This window comes from Dama dama, chromosome 1 (genome assembly GCF_033118175.1).
Source record: "Dama dama isolate Ldn47 chromosome 1, ASM3311817v1, whole genome shotgun sequence".
NCBI classification, from domain to species: domain Eukaryota; kingdom Metazoa; phylum Chordata; class Mammalia; order Artiodactyla; family Cervidae; genus Dama; species Dama dama.
The window spans coordinates 40,678,527-40,698,824 of NC_083681.1; the positions used below are offsets into that span (position 1 = coordinate 40,678,527).

At 46.3% G+C, this 20,298-nt stretch overlaps 1 protein-coding gene across 1 annotated transcript in view; it reads right to left on the minus strand.

The window, feature by feature from the left end:
- PARVA (parvin alpha) overlaps positions 1–17,714 on the minus strand; it is a 170,347-nt gene extending 152,633 nt beyond the window's left edge. Inside the window, exon 1 of the mRNA XM_061147514.1 lies at positions 17,505–17,714. Within this exon, the coding sequence (XP_061003497.1) occupies positions 17,505–17,640 (136 nt within the window). The 5' untranslated portion in view covers positions 17,641–17,714. The remainder of the gene's footprint in view (positions 1–17,504) is intronic.
- Between the last annotated feature and the right edge of the window lie 2,584 nt (positions 17,715–20,298).

Genomic DNA, 20,298 nt, shown 5'->3' on the forward strand with positions numbered 1-20,298 from the left:
CTCTAAGAATTTACTCTACAGATAAACAGATACAGAATGTTTTCATTTGCAAGCCTATACAACGCAGCATTTGAAGCAGCAAAATACTACAAAAAAATTAAATGTCCATTGATAGGGAACTGCTTAAAAGTTACCAGTGGCACATCCAGACAGTGCATAAAAATATTTATTAAAAAAATCAGATAAATCCATATGTGAAAGATACTCAAGATAAATGAGTATGTGAAAAGTATAAACTGCTGAATGCTCTTTTGGAGAAGGCGATAGCAACCCACTCCAGTACTCTTGCCTGGAAGATCCCACGGAAGGAGGAGCTTGGTGGGCTACAGTCCATGGGGTTGCTAAGAGTCAGACATGACTGACTGACTTTACTTTCACTTTTCACTTTCATGCATTGGAGAAGGAAATGGCAACCCACTCCAGTGTTCTTGCCTGGAGAATCCCAGGGATGGCAGAGCCTGGTGGGCTGCCGTCTAAGGGGTCGCACAGAGTCGGACACGACTGAAGCGACTTAGCGGCAGCAGCAGCAGCTGAATGCTCTTTATAGTGCTATTCCAGAGAGAGTATAAATACATGCTTTATAAGGGACTACCTGACTCTACTACCTAGTGTATCATCGTCAGATACACTATTATCTTGAAAGCCTGAGAGTTGGAAAAGAAATGGGCCCTTCCTTACTTTCCAGTTCATATTTCTTGCCTCTTTGAACTTTTTTTTTAATCATAAATATCTTTAGTTTAATAAAAACAGAAGCAATAATAGCATCTGGCCATACATACAAGGTAAGTTCCACGGGAGATAAGACACAGCTATCTCTATGGCCTTGACAGTGTCTGCCAGGGACTCATATATATGGAAAGCTCCCTGAGGGTCAGGCCCCACTTTAAACACTTTGCAAGTACCAGTTCATTTAACCCTCATGACACCTCTGTGAAGTGGGTACTAGTAACATCCCATTTCACAGATGAGGAAACTGGAGCTCAGAGAGAATGTCCCTGGTCACACACCCAGTGTGTAGTAGGACCAGGGAGTCTGGTAGGCTCTGGAGCCAGAAACCTCCCTACTGGGCTGCCTCTTAATAAATGTTTGTTGAACAAAGAAAGGGACAAACTAGAAAAGCTGCCACCACCTTTAAGGCCAGAAAAAATGTAAATCATTAGCCACTTACTCTTGATACTGTTTTATTCATCACTGTTAATTATTATTACTGGCAAAAGATAAATTATTCAGAAAAGTGAAAGTCGCTCAGTCGTGTCTGACTCTTTGCAACCCCACGACTGTAATCCAAGTCCATGTAATTCCATGGACTGGAATTCTCTGACAAGAATACTGGAGTGGGTAGCCATTCCCTTCTCCAGGAGATCTTCCCAACCCAGGGATCGAAAATGGGTCTCCCACATTGCAGGAGGATTCTTTATCATCTGAGCCACGGACGCTGTTCAGAAAAAGCCAGTTGTTTTAGAGTGAATGATGCACTGAATTTGAGTATGAAGAAACAAATTATGTTCTCTGCTCTACCACTGAGCAGCTGAGAGACCTTGGACAAGTCACTTCACCTCTCTGAGCCTCAGTTTCCCCACCTGTAAAATGGACATGACAGGATCTCCCAGGGTTATTGCAAGGATTAAATGCAACATCATACATGAAAGCCCCTCTGTGCTGGACATACCTCGGATACGTGAAAAAATAGGAAAAGACATTGAGGATGGAATAAATTATACTCAGAGCACCGCCAAGCCGACCCTCATCTTTTTCAACCTGCTACGTTTTTTAAGTGAGCTGAAAAACTTATATTCATATATACACCAATGATCTGAGGAGAAAATCAAGGTTTTAATTGTTCTGATCCTGCTTCTAGAATATTGATTTAGGACATTTAATACCATCTCCAAATGCCAGGCTTAATTTGCATCAAGTTGGAAGCCGGGTTGCTAAGCGGTAGATGTTGATTTTAGGCAGGGGCCTGGGAAAGCCAGCAGCCCACCTTCCTGCTGGCTCACAGCCAGCCAAGAACTGGCTTCACCTGGGACTCCGGAGAACAGGCCGGCTGAGGAGGCCGCGTCTTTAATGGATTTTCACCGTTTAATTAAAGTGCAGCTGGGGCCTGGGGCCGAGCTGTACCTTTCAGCAAGATATTCATCACGGGCTGCAGAAGAAGCCTGTGTTATCTAAGGCCATTTGGCCAGGGCAGAGCCTGACTTTGACCTGGTCTCTCCTCGCCCAGGAAGCCTGTGCTCCTGCCTTTTGGAGGCCCTGGGGCTCATTTTCAGAAGCTCCATTCTCCAGGCACTAAACCCTGCCTCCAGGTGTATCTCAAATCACAATTCAAACACCAGCCAATGGCTCCTAGGGCCCTGGAAGGCCTGCCCCACAAAACATTCCAGGCCGCTCAGCTGGTCTTCAGCAAACTCGTTTAGTGCTCTGAGCCCACCCTCAGCACTTCATTTACCATCCAGGGGGCTGCAGAAAGTCCGTTCATTAAAGCCTGATTCAAAGTCTCCTTTTTTTATTATAATTATTATGGAAAATTTCAAATAGACTCCCAAGTGAGAGACTAGTACCACAATCCTCCATGGACTTATCACCATCCTACAATAATTCGCAACTCATTGTCACTTCTCCACCAACACTGTATGATTTCAAGCAAATCCTAGACATTTGATCATGCTGTCCATAAACACTCAGGATGTATTTTGAAAAGATAAGGCAGGCGTTTTTTCTTTTTTAACATAGCCGTCCTACAAATTAACAAAGATTCTTTAGTGTCATCACATCTCCAGTGTTTACATTTTCCCAACTATCTCATAAATGACTTAGAGAGCTGTTTTGTTTGAAGCAAGATCCAAACAAGGCTCTGGCTGGGTTCTGAATGGGACCTGCAGTGTGTCTGGCTTTCTCATCGTCTCTTCCCTTCAGCCCCCACCTTGTACCATAGGGTTTTGTGTAAGGGCCTTTCGGAGCCCAGAGATACGTTTACTTATGTGGCCTTGGACATATAACCAGCTTCCTTGCCTGGAAAATGGGACCAATGATAATTCCCTATCTCCTGAGTAATTGTGACAATTAAATAAAGCAGAACATGTAAAATGCATACAGTCATGTCTGGAACAGAGCAAACACTCAATATTTGTTCTCATGGTTATTGTTTTCTGAAGACAGCAACTTTGACAGAATTCCCAAGCACAGCAACCAAGCAGCCACATACAGTTATAGGTGGGAATAAAATTGACAAAAAAACTGGTGCAGTCCACATTTTTCTCAGACTTTGAGCCACTGTTCATGGCGAGGAGGTAGAATGTGCTGGTGTAGAGTCAGTCTTTGGTGCCAAACTGCCAGGGTTCAAATCTCATGTCTTCCACTTGCTAGCAATGGCATAATGATGGATACACTTGTCAAAGCTCATTTCCTTTCCCTCCTGGCAACTCAACTCAACTCTGTTTCATGGCCTCTCTCACATGGAGGTATGGCCCCATAACTGAGTTCTGGCCAGTGTAAGTGGACAGAAGTGATCATATAGGTGTTTGACCCATAAAAACCTCCCACTGCAGTCCTGTTCTCTCACCAACTGGCTGGTTGATGAGGATTCAAAGAACCTGGAGGAGGCAGAGCCACAAGGGCTAAGGGGTCTGGGATCGCTGAATGACCGTGTGGAGAGCAATTCAATCAAGAATGCTGCCATTGGGTTTGCTATAAACAAGAAATACGTTTTTATGATGTCAAGCTTCTGAGAAATGGGGGCTTATCTATTACCGCTGCTAGTGTTACCTTAAGTAGTACACTAGCCTTGATCATGGGCAAGTTACCTGGCCTATCTGTCCCTTACTTTCCACATCTGTAAATGGGCAAAGATGCTAATAATACCTGTTTCATGGGGTTGCTGCTGCTGCTGCTACTGCTGCTAAGTCGCTTCAGCCGTGTCAGACTCTGTGCGACCCCATGGACGGCAGCCCACCAGGCTCCCCCGTCCCTGGGATTCTCCAGGCAAGAACACAGGAGTGGGTTGCCATTGCCTTCTCTGTCATGGGGTTGTTAGGAAGATCAAATAAGTTAATATATGTAAAGCATCTACTGCATCCTCTGGCCCATAACAGCACAAAGCACTTACATAATTGTTGTTATGTTAATATTATTATTTGAAAAGTAATGGTGTAATACCAAGAATTTCCACATTTCATTTAAATGGACATATTCTAAATCTTTGCTGGTTTTCTGGCATATTTTTTCTTTTACAACTTGGGGCTAAAATTGTATTCCAGCCAGACAATTTCTCATTTAATAATGCAAATCAGTGGTGTAATAGGATGATGACAATTTGCCTCACAGGAAATAGTTCAGGAATACAGTCATTCTGCAAGATGAAGATGCACCTAGTACAAGATGCGGCATGTCTCCTGGGCTCCCAGCCAACATTTAAAAAATGGGAGGATGAGACTTCGCCAGGCTTCCCCTTTCTGCATGAGCAGGCAGAACTCCCATCATGCTCAGGACAAAGGAGATGTGCATTGAACTCTATGGCGTTTTAAAAGGCTAAGTGCCCAAGAAGACCTACAAATAGCCAAAAAGCATGGAAAGAGGCTCAATATCATTAGCTGTTAGGGAGATACAAACGAAAACCACAGTGAGACCCACTTCGCTGGAAGGGCTACAGTCAAAAACACAGATAACAACCAGGGCTGGTGAGGATGTGGAGGCATTAGATCCCTCATTCACTGCTGGTGGAAAGGTAAAGAGGTGCAACCTGGCAATTCTTCAAAATGTTAAGCCTAGGGTCAGCATAAATGTCAGCAATGGCACTCCTAGGTATATACCCAGGAGAAATGAAAACATGCCCACACAAAAACTTAATCTGAAAATTGACAGCTACATTATTCATAATAGCCAAAAAAGTACAAACCATGCAAATGTCTGTCAACTGATGAATGGGTAAACAAAATGTAGTATATCTTTGTAATAGAAGATTGTTCAGTCATAAAAAGGAATGAAGTGCTGAAACAAGCTGCAACATGGATGGACTTTGAAAATAAGTGAAAAAAGTCAATCACAAAAGACCACATATCACAGAACTCCATTTATATGAAATGCCCTGAACAGGCAAACCTGGAGAGACAGAATATATTGATGGTCACCTGGGAGGAGGAGAATGGGGAGGAGAGGGGGAAAGATTGCTAACAGGTACAGAGTATCTTTTGGGGGTGGTAAGAATGTTCTAAAATTGTTTGTATCAATGGTTGTACAAGTTTGAATATACTAAAAACTACTAAGTTATATGACTTAAATGAGTTAATTGTATCTCAATAAAGCTGCAATGTTTTTTTGAAGTGCCCACTCTTTCACATAAACCAGACCACCTCTCCTCTGGACTCGAGCTGTCATCAGAAACCAGAGCACTTTCTCACCTCATCGGAAGCCTTTGAGAATTATGTGCCCTATGTTAAAATCCAGGTGCATCTCTGTGCACAGTTTACAATGCCATGACCCACACATGTTAATGAGTCCAAAGCTCAGGTGAGAGGTCACAACTGGTAGCTTGGGCAGTTACCAGCACATCCAGGTAGGAGATCAAATTGTCATCCACACTCCCATGAAAACTGGTAATCCAACACAACTGTCCAACTCTAGTGATACAAGCAAGGTGTGTTTGGGGTTTTATTTGTTTGGTTTTCGGGTTTTTTTTTTCCCATTTAATAACATAAGCGAGGCCATGAATCACACTTCCAAGAACCTGGAATACTGAAAGGGCTAGGTAGCTGGGAGCCCAAATTACTTAAATTGATGTCATATCATTCGAAAAGCTGACGTTCAAGCCTCACAAACTGAACGACAACTGCTATCTATCTAATTCATGGCCCTGGACTCCTGTTTCCCACCTGCTCCAACACCAATTTAAGCAATTCTGAACTTTGATCTCCGCGGCAGAATGTCTCAGATTTATTGAAGTGTCAGGTCCCAATTGTGCTAACATCCACCCCTGGCAGGGCCATTACAAGGTGTGAAATCTGGGTGCCCCTCACCCCGGCCAAGTTCAGCACAGTAACAATCAGAAGGAACAAATCAACCTGCCTCTTCCGACCATCATGGGAGCCTTGTAATTTACCATAATGACAGGCGTGGAGGAAAAGCAGACGAAGGGATCGTGCTGTTCTCCAGGCACTTGGACAGGCAGTGGAGGGGCTGCTGAGCCTCGCCACCCTCAGCCAAGAGGCAGCTGCTGCTCCTCGCAAGGGGCTACTTCGGGACTTGCCTGTATCCTGAGTTGTTTAATACGGAATTGTGTTACCCTTCTTCTGCTTTTTGCAAACAGCATCAAAACTGTCAGTTCCGACTGCCCCTGTTTCTCCCAACTGTCATCATTAACTAGCTGTCATCTGCAGCTCTACCCACCAGGGCTGGGAGCCCAGGATAGCTCAGCCTTATGGTAAGTCAGAAACCCCCTCCCCCACCCCGAGAGGAAAGTTTATTTCCAAGCCTGGAGTCTAGGCGAGGTAAGTGCGGCAAAACCCTGGCATCCTGTGAGCCTTGGCAGCCTCCCCCGCCTACGTCTACTCTGGGGGAGGTGGTGAACCCTGAGTCCACACCAAGCATTAGCCTGTCTCTGCTCTTCACCTCTTCAGCCAGGGTCCTAACTAGCCTGCTTAAGTTCCTCCTGGAGGAGGGCATGGCAACCCACTCCAGTATTCTTGCCGGAGAATTCCATGGACAGAGGAGCCTGGTGTGCTACAGTCCATGGGGTCACAAAGAGTCGGACATGACTGAGCGCCTAACACACACAAGTTCCTCCAGCTTCCATCGCCAAGACCCTGAATCGCAGACCTGATCTGGATGAGCCTCCTTAATTCAGGACTCAGACACCCAGTGGATGCTAAGAATCTCTGTATCCTGCCACCTCGGTGCCCACTGCAACAGACCAGGAGTGCCCTTGCCCCTGAAATCGGGTGACTGGGCTTGCAGATTCTCGTCCTGAACTCCTCTCTCACGTCCCCTCCCCACAGGAAGCATTTCCCCTCCAAGCACACCCTGTAGCCAAAGTCACGTTGGCCAACATGAAAATTGCTTTAGGAATAATGGTTTTGAATGAAAAGTCAATATAACACTGCGATTGGCAGATTAACTATTCTACCAATAAATGTTTCCTGGAAAAAAACAAGTGCAGGGCCTGCTCCACGAAGCCCCTTAGGGTCATCGGGAGCCCTGCAACCTGAGGGAGCAGATACAGGCTGGTAGCCTGGCCCATTCATCATCCAACATCCTCATCCCCAGGAGATCTGCGGCATCATCCTCGGCTCCTTGGTGTCAGGTTGTTCTTCACAGCATAAAGAGGGGAGTCACCTCTGGATTTTAAAAGCGATAAGGGGATGAGTGAAGAGAATAGGATATGACTCAGTGATGAAACAAATGCCTGCAACACATCACTACTAAGGGAGAGTACCTGCCTCCACAAGTGACTCCCAGAAATACCCCCTAGGGTGGTAGGTGTGATGATTGCATGCTCCAACTGGCTCCCATCCATTCTTAGGAGATGAAATGGGACACCTAACTACTGCCTTCTGTGCAGGTTCAGGAAACCACCCCAGAGGCAAGAGCCCAGCCCATTCTGTCAAAATCCAACCCGAAACTCAGAAGGCCCCCAAATCCCATCCCTTCTCTTGTCAGCCTATGGGTTTCTTCCTTTGGCGTCTTGAAGCACTGTATCTCCTACAACCCCAACCCAAATCTGTCTACTGTAGCATTCAGCCCACTGTATTGATTTCCTCCCATCTGTCTGTGGTCACCAAATTGGAGGCAAGTCCAAGAATTCAGAGATTAGGAGGTAAGAGGAAGTGATCAAAGGAAGGAGGGACTTCTTAAACAAACCTCCACTGGGTCTCACACAAGCCTGGGGAGAACTCAGAGTGGGATAGAAAGTGACAGCTCTGACTTCAAGGATGACTATACCCAAGGCAGCCCCTCCTTGGGTCGTGTTAGAAGGAAGAGCACGGGGGTGAGGGCCAGGCCATAAAAGCATGAAGAATGGCCATGAGAGAATGTTCTGAAATGAAGACCTGCCTCTAGTAGAGCTTACTTTGTACATGTTAGTGGCCAGGCTGGAAATCTGTGCTCTCCTGACCCATTACTCTCCCATCCCACCCCACCCCACTCCACCGGTGACCGGTCCTTCCAGGACCAGAATATTTCAGCCTAACAATGTTGGTTTCACTTTCAAGCAAACTACCAGGAAGACCACCAGATCCAAAAGCAGCCATGTCACCTGGTTACCAATTATAAACTCTTGATGGTAAGCAAGTCAACTGTTACCCTTTGACCCCGTAATTGTACTTCTGGGGCTCCAAGCAAAAAAATTATTCTGAATATTAAAAAAAAAAATTTATGCATTATTTCTAGAAAAATAAAAAAGAGCACCAAAAGAAATGATTAAATAAGCAATAGGACATTCACTATTATGAATGCAATGTTATGCACCAATAAAAAGCATGTTCAATAAAATCTAATAAGATGAAAAATATTTATAATAGATGAAAATAAAGATACAGAATTTTTATCTATATAATAAAGATGATATGGGCTTTCATGGGGTCACAAAAGAGTCAGACATGACTGAGCGACTAAACAACAGAAATGGCAGTTACAATTATAAAAAAGAAAATATTTATAAAGAAAAAAATAGAAAAAATAAACCAAAATCCTAGTAGTGATTGCTTTTGAGAATTAGAACATTGCATGATTGTTTTCTCTATTTTCCCATAAATCCCACAAGCACAGGTTAATTTTATAATGGAGAAGAAAAAAATAACTTTTATTTAAAAAGTCAGGAGCTAAGTAATTTGGTTTCTTTTTCCTTTCCCCAAGAGAGTGTGCGGTAGTTAAGAATATTTCAGTTTAATATCTGTTTAATATCAGTTTAAACTGATTAAGCTCACTGCTTCTTCCATCCATGGCCTAGCCATTTCCCTAAGGCTGGTTTGAAGGAAAGCCAACGACGCTAGTCACACAAGTGGGTTTCTCTAAGGCTGCAGCAGGCGGGTATGTTCAGAGAAAACAGAATTACCACTTAGAAATGCTAATAGAGCCAGATTTCAAACGAGTGTGAGAGTGATCACACACCACACAGACAGCCGCCCCAGGCCTGAACGAGGTGGCAGTGACCGTGATCGGGAGTGAGGCTGGGCTCCGGGAGGGTCCTCCTCCTGGTGGGCTGGTGTCGGGGGCGCTGTCCTGCTGGAGCTCCCTCGCTGAGAAGCAGTGACAGAGGCAGGGCCCTGGCCGACTTTCAGATTTCCTGAGTTCTGCACTTAGTGAGTAAATGAAGCTAGAAGGGAAAAACAGGGTGGGGGGACGGGGCTGACTTGGGGGAATGAAAGGGATTCTGAATCTCTCTTGCAAGAGCTTCCATCTGAACATTTCTCTCATCTTCCCCAAATTTTGCAAATAGGCTATTTCTTCACTTAAGCACTTTAACATGAACATGTGAAATGTCATTTCCACAAAGCAAGCTTTTCTGTATGAAAACAAAGAACACTGGCCTGTCACCACCCTTGACCAGTGGGCCTCCTCTCAGGCTCCCTGCTGCCACTGACCAATCCATGCCCACTGGTTCCAGGACCCACTCCTCCAGTCTTGGGCCTTTGTGTGTTTCTGAAATAACAGAGCTAAGTGACGTCCTCCCACAAAAGGGTAAAGAGATTCCTGAGCGGAGGGAGGAGGCTGTTTCCTAAGCTCCCTCCCCCTCACCCCCCACCACCCCCCCAACACACAGGGCAAGAAGTAAAGGCCTGGGTGAAATCAGGGTACCAGAAGAGTCATCAAAGCTTGGAGCAGAGTTCAAAGTAACCCAGGCATCTTATTCCCACTGACAGTTTAGGAAGTTAAGTACTGTTTTACAGAGCGCCTGTTAAGTGCCAACGCTGTGCCAGGCACACGGGGTACAGTGTGAGCAGAACAAACAACGCCTGCCCTCTGGAGTCTACGGAGAAGACGGAAAAGAAAGAATGAGGCCACCTTGTTCTGGGCACCCTGGTCCTCAGGGAAAGCCCTCATCTGGGCTTCCCACTGACTGCAAAGCTACAGAACATATTGAACATGTAACAGAATGTTTACATTTTTAAAGGATTTTACTTTTATTTTGTAAAGTATTCTGAAATCTTTTATTACGAAACTTGTCATAATTCTTTCCCCAACTGTGTTCTTTTTTCCATGACAGCAAGTGGAGATTTTAGACACTTACAGCTGTTTACAGGATTTCATCTCTCATCCTGAACTAATGGCTAAAACATAATTATGAGCTGTGCTTGTTAACCAAACGGAGATATTCTCTGAGACAAGGAGACAGATTCCTAATATGGAGGTGTCCTTGGGCTGTGGCCCACTTATCCTGGTTTCCATCTTCTCCTCCCGACACAGAGGTGCCTTCATTAGTGGAGGAAAGAAAGAGGTCTTTGTGATGATGTCACTCCCAGACCACCCTACATAGACAATAAAACTGAATTTGAGAGAAGCCTGGTGAAATGAGAGCTCAGAAGTCATAGAATACCAGAACTGCAAGGGCCCCGAAAGGTTACTTAGCCTAATCACTTACATTAGAAATGAGCAAAGGAGAAGAGACTTGTCTAAGATTACACGGCCAATTAGTGGTGAGCTGTTTTCACCAAGAAAAAAAGCGGAAAATTCATCCCATAGAGATTGCAATATCATTATGTGTTAAATGCTATAGCAGGCAGGACGGGCACAGGAGAACTCTCATCATGGTGTAACACTCGCGGCCACAAAGGTGGCAATGCAGCGTGGCCTCCGTACACAGGCAAGGTAGCATGGAATGACAGAGAAAGAAGTATCTCACTCTTCCTGGTGGATCTCTAGTAGGCCTCAAGCAGGATGGGATATCTGAGTTGGATCTCAATGATTGAATAGGAGTTTGTTGCACAGAGAAGGGAAGAAGGTCAGTCCAGAAACATGGAACAGCATGTGTAAAGGTGCACACATGTGGAAGAACATGACGTGTTTGGGGGATGAAGAGCAGTTTCTTATGGCTAAGATGGAAACTTCTTGAAAAGGAAATGAAGAAGACGAAGACAAAGAGGGTTGACTACAGAGTAACTGTGAAGGACTTTGTTGGGGAGATTTTATCTTCGTGCTTAAAAATAAAACATATCAGCAAAAGGATGATGGGTGGACTGAACAAAAAAGGACCAGAGACAGGGAGACGAGTGGCGTGGATACGGCAATACTTTAGGTGGAAAATAAAAATGCTCAAGTTTAACAAAATATGCAATCCTGATGAAGACAATGAGGTCTGAATTAAAACAGAAATATTTAGCTGGCAGAATCAGCAGGATTTCATGAGAGATGATTGGATGTGGGGGTGAAACAGAGCAGAGATAGGTGAACTACTGCCCATGGCCATATCCAGTCTCCATCTAATTTTGCACAGCCTCAGTACTACGAATGGTTCTCACATTTTACAAGTGACTGAAAAAGGACAAAAGAAGACTATTTGGTGACATAAGAAAATTATGTGAAATTCATAATTTATGAAATTATGAATTATGAAAAATATGAATATTGTGAAATTATGTGAAACTTCAATGTCCATAATTACATTTTTATTGAAACACACCACACTTGTTCATTTACCTATCATCTGTGGCCTCAAAGGCAGAGCTGAATAGAGGCCAGACGGCCAGCAACGTCTAAAATATTTACCATCTGCCACTTAAAAAAAAAGACGCTGACCTCTGAAACAGAGGACAACTGCAACATTTCCACCTGAGCTGGTGGAATGGTGAAAGAGAAGCAAATCTGCGCCAAGTGGGACACATAATAATTCCATCATGGGCATGCTGAGTCTGAGGATCCCTGACACACCCAGGAGACAGGGGAAAGATGAATCTGGATACGGGTGAAAGATCTGCATTTGAGATGTGGATTGGGGAACCAGCAATTGGCAGGTGGTTGCCAAAACCATGGGATTAGGTAAAAGAATCCATGGAGGGGAAAACAGAAAGAGGACAAAGCAGGTCCCCCGGGAAATGCTACTGAGAGGTAAACAAATACTAAAAGCCTGAAAAGGAGTACAAAAAATAAAATAAAATAAAGGCACAGGGAACAGTTTATTGTGGATAAGATCAAGGGAGAAGATAATTTTAAGGGAAAGAAAAAGTTGAATACGAATGCCACCAAGAGCCCAAGTAGAATGAGGATTGACAAGGAAGCAGTGGATTCTGGAGACATTAGTCAGTCAAGGGTTTGATTCAGTGCTCAGTCATGTCTGACTGACTGCAACCCCATGGACTGCAGCATGCCAGGCCTCCCTGTCCATCACCAACTCCCGGAGCTTGCTCAAACTCATGTCCATCAAGTTGGTGATGCCATCGAACCACCTCATCCTCTGTCATCTCCTCCTCCTTCTGCCCTCAATCTTTCCCAGCATCAGGGTCTTTCCAAATGAGTCAACTCTTCACATGAGGTGGCCAAAGTATTGGAGTTTCAGCTTCAGCATCAGTCCTTCCAATGAATATTCAGGACTGATTTCCTTTAGGATGGACTGGTTGGCTCTCCTTGCAGTCCAAGGGACTCTCAAGAGTCTTCTCCAACACCACAGTTCAAAAGCATCAATTCAGTGAAGTGTAAATCGTGGAAATAAATTCTCCAGTCGACTTCTAGGAGTCCATGCCTCCCCAGGTTTCCTCTTATCACACCGGCCACTCCTTTCCAGCCTCTCTCGCTGGTTCCTCTACATTTCCCACCTTCTACAGAAGGCAATGGCAACCCACTCCAGTACTCTTGCCTGGAAAATCCCATGGAGGGAGAAGCCCGGTAGGCTGCAGTCCATGGGGTCGCTAAGAGTCGGATACGACTGAGCAATTTCACTTTTCACATGTTGGAGAGTACTTAGACCTCTTGTATGTCCCATGCTCCTTCCTTGATGATCCCATTTAGTCTCCTGGCTTTAAATACACCTACTCAGAGTGTCTCCAGCCCAGATCCCTCTCCTGACTAGACTCCTAAAACCAGCTGTGAACTCAATATTGCCTCTGGGAAGTCCAAGAGGAACCTCAAATTAAATGGATCGAAAACAGAGTCCTGCCCTTTCTTTCCAAACCAGCTCTTCTCCAACCCAGCTAAGTCAGTTCCATCTTTCCAGTTGTTCAGACCCAAACCCTGGAGTCATCTTGATTCTACTCCCTCATCTTCCTTCCAGTGTTTCAGTAAATCCAATCCACTATATCCAGAACTGAATGCTTACCCCTCCACTGCTACCACAACACCAGACCACCACGTCGTACCTGGATCATTACAGCGGCCTCTTAGATCATCTCCCTGCCGCCACCCTGCCTCCTTTAGCCACTTATCACCATCAGAGCCATCTTGTCAAAACAGAAGCATGATCATGCTAGTGCTCAGCACAAAAATCTCTAAGACCTTCCCACATCACTCTGAATAAAGGCCTCCACTACACAGCCTGTCCCCACCCTCACTCTAAGGACCTCTGAGACCTCACCACTTCCACAGTTGTCCTCAACACACCAGGCCCACTGCCATCTCAGGGTCTTGGAATCGGCCATGCCCTCACCTGCAGTGCTCTTCTCCAAGATACACATTCGGCTCTCCCTCACTTCCTCAGGACTTTACCCAAGTAAACCCTTCTCGGTGAGGCCTTCTCTAGCCACCCTACTTAAAACTGCCAACCATCCCTTCTCCCTTATCCCACAACACTCCATCGCCCCATTCCCTGCTTTATTTTGCTCTACAGCACTAATCACCATCATAATATAACACACATATTTTATCCGCTCACTGTCTTGTTTGTGATCTGTCTTCCCTACTAGAAGGCAAGCTTGTGAGGGCAGGGATTTTTGTGTGTTCTTTCTCGGCCATACCCTAGTACCTAGCGCAATGCCTGGCACATGGTAGGCAACTCACTATATAACTGGTGAAAGAATGTGTATAGGGCATCGGGAAATGACTAGGAGCTAAGAAAGGGGAAACCAGTGCAGATGGCTTTTTCAAGGCCTCTGGTGAGCAGCTTGACAGGAAACCAGCATCGGGAGAGTGTCTACAAATGGCAAAGACTCAAGCACACTTGCAGATATTAGGGAGATTAAGCAGCATGAAAAAGACTTGGGGTAAGAGAGAAAGGGTATGGCTACACTGAGTCTGGAAAGAATGGAAATGAAGGGCCTCCTGAGCAAGGGAAGAAGGGATCTCCTTGGAAGGGACAGGAGGGAACAGGAAAGGACAGGTTTAGACGTAGATGGGACTGGGGGGTAGGGGGTGTGAAGAAAATTCAAAATAAGTTCTGGCACTTTATTTTTTTTCTCAAGGGACATTAGCTATTATTTATCATTATTTTCATAAAAGTGGTGTCAGAGGAGAAATCTGCAAGCACAGTGCCCATTTGTCTTATCAGAAAGGTGCAAGTTACATGGGAGCATGTGATGTAGAGAGCTTTCTGTAATACTCTGGGAAAATGGCAAAGCAATGCTAATATATCTCCTTAACAAAAATTGAGGATGAAGGGTGTGTGTCTAGATCTGGCACTGAATTTTCTATCTCAAAGTCTGGGGAAGAGACTGAGTGACAAGGATTTAAACAGGTCTGTTGGAAAATGAGGATGCAAGCTGATTAGGAGAGAAGGGTTGCTCAGCAATACTGAGACTTCCTCTCATGCTAGAAACCAAACATCTACTTCCCCAGTTACACTGGACAGCCTATGGGAGCCAAAATGGTACAGTTTGGGCATCAGACAAAATATAAAAACTCTAAGGATAATAAATAAGTGGATAAAATAAAGGAATAACCATTGCTGCAGGACTAATTTAGGGCACCTTCAGCTGGCAGACACCATTCAGGATGGTGTTCTTGGAAAGAGCAAGTCTTGAAGACAGATCTGGAGGAAGGAAGGTGAAAAGTGATCCTTTGGCAAGTAGACTCTGAAAGGTGAACCTAAGAACCTACACAGAAGGTTCTTTACCACATTAGTTTTAAAATCGCAACTCATTTGTTCCTGTGTTTCCTGTAGGGACTCTGACTGAAACTGAAAAGACAGGAAACCAGAGGGCCATGAAGTTCATCTGCAAGAACCAGCTACAGGAAAAGAGGATGTTTGGATGAGTCAAGGGACTCCACAAAGCAGGTGCACTTGGAGAAAGTGAAGAGCCACATCCCACTCCTCCTGGCTGCATGACCAGAACAGTAGCAGATACAGAGAAACCAACTTTGGGCTCAACATAAAGTTTTCTAAAGAGTTGGCAAAGTGGGGAGAGCAATTCTGATAGGTCGTGAGCTTCAGTAACTCTGAGTTGCCCAGTCTCAAGCTGGAGGGCCCATATTGAGAACACCATAGGAAAGTTATAGGGATAGCCTAGAAAAACACTCCCCAAGCCACAGTTTCACAGTTTGCTACCACATGTATTGCTCAATATATGTGGCTCACCGGTAAAGAATCAGTCTGCCAAGGCAGAAGACACAGGTTCGATCCCTGAGTCAGGAAGATCCCCGGGAAAAGGAAATGGCAACCCACTCCAGTATTCTTGCTTGGGAAATCCCATGGACAGAGGAGCCCGGCAGGCTATAGTCCATGGGGTCACGAAGTCAGACACAACTTAGCAACTATACAACAACAAAAGCACACTATTCACACAACGGTTTACCAAAGTAACCACACCTCGGGGGAAACATTTTTAGGGGTGTGTTTTGCTGTTTCTCAATTCAATATAGAGAATTAGAAGTCTAGTTCTCTGTGTCATGTTTGATAATTCTCAACACTGAGTTTTCATGATTTAAGATAAGTCAGGAACATGAAACTTGTTTTACATATCACCATCACTAACTTAAAAAGGTTTATTCCCAAACCACTGAGGAGTCTGAAAAAAACCTTTTTTTTTAAACTAAGCAACTTCTACCTACACACCAATCACTAGGCCTTTTCCCAAACCGTCACTTCATTGCTCAAAACAACAATCAGGGTGCTACATATAACAAATATTGGAGAGGATGCGAAAAAATGGGAACCCTCATACAGTGCTGGTGGCAATGTAAATCGGTGCGGCCACTTTAGAAAACAGTATGGCGGTGGTTAAGATGCTAAGTCAGGACCGACTCTTTCGATGCTATGGACTGTAGCCCAGCAGGCTTCTTTGTCCATGGGATTTCCCAGGCAAGAATAATGGAGTGGGTTGCCACTTCCTCCTTCAGGGGATCTTCCCTACACTGCATCTCCTGCATTGGAAGGCGGATTCTTTACCACTAAACCACCTGGGAAGGGCTTCCCTCGTGGCTCAGATGGTAAAGCATCTGCCTGCAATGCGGGTGACCGGGGTTCGATCCCTGGGTTGGGAAGATCCCCTGGCGAAGGAAACAGCAACCCACTCCAGTATTCTTGCCTCGAGAATCCCATGGACAGAGGAGCCTAGCAGGTTACAGTCCATGGGGTCACAAAGAGTTGGACACGACTGAGCGACTTCACTTCAAACCACCTGGGAAGCCCCAAAGAGGGAAGGAAGAAGGATAAATAAGAGGTATAGGATTAACAGATACAAACAATTACATATAGACAAGCAATGAAGATATATTGTATAGCACAGGGAAATATACCTACTATCTTGAAGTAACCTATAATGGAATATAATCTGCAGAAATACTTAATCACTATCCTATACACCTGAAACTACCACAGTATTGTAAATCACCTATACTTCAATTAAGAAAAAAAAAAAAAAAAAACAGGATGCAAAATCTGCCCACGGGACAAAATATTTTACATGTAAACTGTCCCGGAAAAAAGTAAGTTCTCCTCAATTCACCCTGATGGGAAAAAGGAAATGGTTTTTGCAAGAGGCCTTAATCGTAGAGTTCACAGAAGGGTCAGAGCCCAGGATGCTACAGTGTGTGTGTGTCTAATCGAGGTTTTCTCCTAGTGTGCGAGTTTATCATTTTTCACAAGGTGGGACCACTGAAGACTGCCACCGCTCCAGGCATTCATTCAACAAACATTTGGTGTTGATCTACACATTTACAGAGCCCGGCTTGGCCCTGGAGACGGACGAGAGCTCCAGGAGGCCAAGACTGCAACCGCATACTAGGACACGATCTGATTTCAAAGACCAATGAAGGCAAAAAGTGACAGTGACGGCGCCCAGAAAAGTTTCAGCAGAAACTTGGAAACTGCCAGCCTTCGGCGCGGAGAAGGCGGGGACTTCGGGCCCAGGGGAGGCCGCCGCCTCCGGGCTGGAGGGCCCGGCCGCCTTCTCGGCCCTTGGCCCAGCGCGGGCGCCTCCCGGTTCCAGGCCCCGGCAGCCCCACCCGACCGCCGCGGGGCCCGGGAGGGCAAGCGCCCCAGGCTACAGCGAGCCTGGCGGCGGCGAGAACTGACCCCGCGAGACATTCCCGGGCAGCGCGCGCCCGCGCCACCGCGCGCCCCCCTCCCCGGCGCCGGGCACCCGCGGCGCGCTCCCGCCCAATCCCCGGAGCTCCGGCCTCTAGCTTCCCGGCCCTCCTCGGGCCGCACTCACCCTCCTTGGCTTTCTTCCTCCGGGCCAGAGTCCCTCCGAGTTTCCCCAAGAAGGAGTCATCTTTCTTCCGGGACGGGGGCGACTTGGGAGTGGGGGACTTGGGGACAGACGGCGACTTCTGCGGCGAGGTGGCCATGGCGGCAGAGCGGGCAGCCGCGGGCCGGTCGGGACGCGGAGCTGGCGCTGGGCGGACGCGGCGGGCGCGGCGGGACTGAGGCTGCGGCTTTCCAAACGGAAGCGGAATTATTCCAAGCATTCGAGGCAGCTCACGCTCGCCTTTCCCTTCCCTCTCTCCCTCCCTCGCGCCGCCCTCCGCCCTGCTAGGAGCTGAGCGCTCGGGGCCCGCGCCCTCCGCTGCCGGGAGCAGGGAGGATGCCCCAAACCTGCCCCTGGCAGGACGTGGGGTCTCATCTGTTTGGCTGTGTGTGACCCTCCGGCCTGGGAGCCCTGGAGCCTGGAGGCAGCTCTTCCCCCGGCTCTGCACTCGGCACACGTCCTCGCTCCAACCCCGGGTTCAGTGATTGCTGAACCGACCCCACCTGCTACTCCGTCTCCCGCTGATTTGGCCCGGCTGCTTGGAGAGGAGCTCGCTTTTCACCTGCTGCATTTGTAAGTGTAGTTATTAGGCCCATCTCTTGTGACCACGAAAGAGAAGGAGGTTGCTCCGGAAAGAAATAAAGTGAACCGAAATGTGTTCGGGCCCTACCCGAACAGCACATCCAGATGTTCTGCTCTTAGCATGGCTGTCAACCTCCTCTTCAACCCCATCCTACAGTAAGAAGTTTGAAGTTCGTGAGCACTCGTCAACACCTACAATGGCTTGTACAGAGGAGGATCCCAAATGTAGGTGGAAACGTGAATTGGAAGATGTGGTCGTCGGCTCCTGTGGCGGCTCCAACCCGCCCCCCCCTCCCCCCACCAACTTATGTTGCCTAATTAAAAGCAACAGAGTGATAGCCACACTCGTTTGGGCTAACGGGGGTGTCACAAATGACCGCATTTCAAGGACTCTTGCTGGAAATGATTAAAAGCACGTTTTATAGTGCTTGGCCAAGTTGAGGTTCTCACTTGCGCTCCCCTGCCTGAATCTGACACACACACACACCCCTCTGCCCCCCCCCCCCCCCCGCCTCAAACACACACACACACACACCCTCTCCCCCCTAAACTGTTTCCTCCAAGTAGCTACAGCTGACTGATGCTGAGTGGTTACATGATTCAAAGGGCCCTAATGCTTGACTGGAGACCAGCCAATCAGATAGTCTCCATCAAGAACCTGATCTAAGCTAGACACTGTTGTCAGAAGGCCAGCACTTAGTGACGATCATGCAGACTCCAGATTGGGGGCGTCCATTTTTAGCCACAGGGAGGCTGATGCCTGGACTTCCCAGGTGGCACTAGTGGTAAAGAACACGCCTGCCAATGCCGGAGACAGAAGAGAGGCAGGTTCAGTCTCTGGATTGGGAAGATCCTCTGGAGGAAGACATGGCAACCCACTGCAGTATTCTTGCCTGGAGAACCCCATGGACAAAGGAGCCTGGCAGGCCACAGTCCATGGGGTCATAATGAGTCAGACAGGAATGAAGTGACTTAGCGCTCACTCATACTGATCAGTAGAGAAGCAAAACAATGGAATGAAGAAGTGTGTTGGAGAAAGCTTGTGGTCCGAATAATGAAGAACCTCGGGAGTAGCTGCCTGGACTTAGAACCTCTTTCGAGGGCCCAGCTGTAGTTCTCAGGAGGAACCCTTCTGCTTCCTTCCTAGGACATGCTCCTAAAGCCTTGTAATAACCCATCTGCCTGTGCTTGAGTTGATTAACAAACCATTCCTGAGAACATAAATTTAACAAGGTGGTCAACAGATTCTCAGTGTTCTTCTCGTCTTTGCTTAAGAGTCATAATCTTACCTGTTTTGAAAATTATACTTTAGCTGTTCCCTCTTATCTAGCAGATACTGCTAGATGACTGAGCTTCTTCAGAGCCCACCATAGGAAGTGACTGCAGTCTGATGGCTGCTAGAAGGCGGGTATTCTTTCCTTCCTGAGTTCTCTCAGGACTCACCCTCTCACCATCTGTGTGGCTGCAGTTGCTGGTGACTGTGACATCCTGTTTAACAATATGTCAGGGAATATTCCATTTCTCAACATCTCCAAAAGCTCCCTGGTTGCCTAGTGGTTAGGATTTGGCAATCTCAACATCTCCAAAATCTGATTTCCAGCCTCGAAACTCTTATCAAGGAATCATGAGACACACAGCTCAAGAGCTGTGTGATCTTGGACAAGTTTACATCCATTTCTCAGTCTTTTTCTTAATCTACAGAATGATGTGGTGGGAGAGCATAATGGTTCCCAAACAAACCTGATTGTGCTCTACAAATTCTGATTTGATACATCTGAAGTGAAATCAGGGATAGGGATTATTTGCTGTTTTTAAAAATAGGGATTAATTACATCAGGGAATTTTGATGTAGTTGATTCAGGTACTGATGTTCGGGTATCTTGAATTACTTCCAGCTCAAAAGTTCTATGTTCTCTATTCTTTACCAACTGCTAATCTCTATGTGAAAGTGCTGCACTCAATATGCCAGCAAATTTGGAAAACTCAGCAGTGGCCACAGGACTGGAAAAGGTCAGTTTTCATTCCAATCCCTTAGAAAGGCAATGCCAAAGAATGCTCAAACTACCGCACAATTGCACTCATCTCATGCGCTAGTAAAGTAATGCTCAAAATTCTCCAAGCCAGGCTTCAGCAATACGTGAACCGAGAACTTCCAGATGTTCAAGCTGGTTTTAGA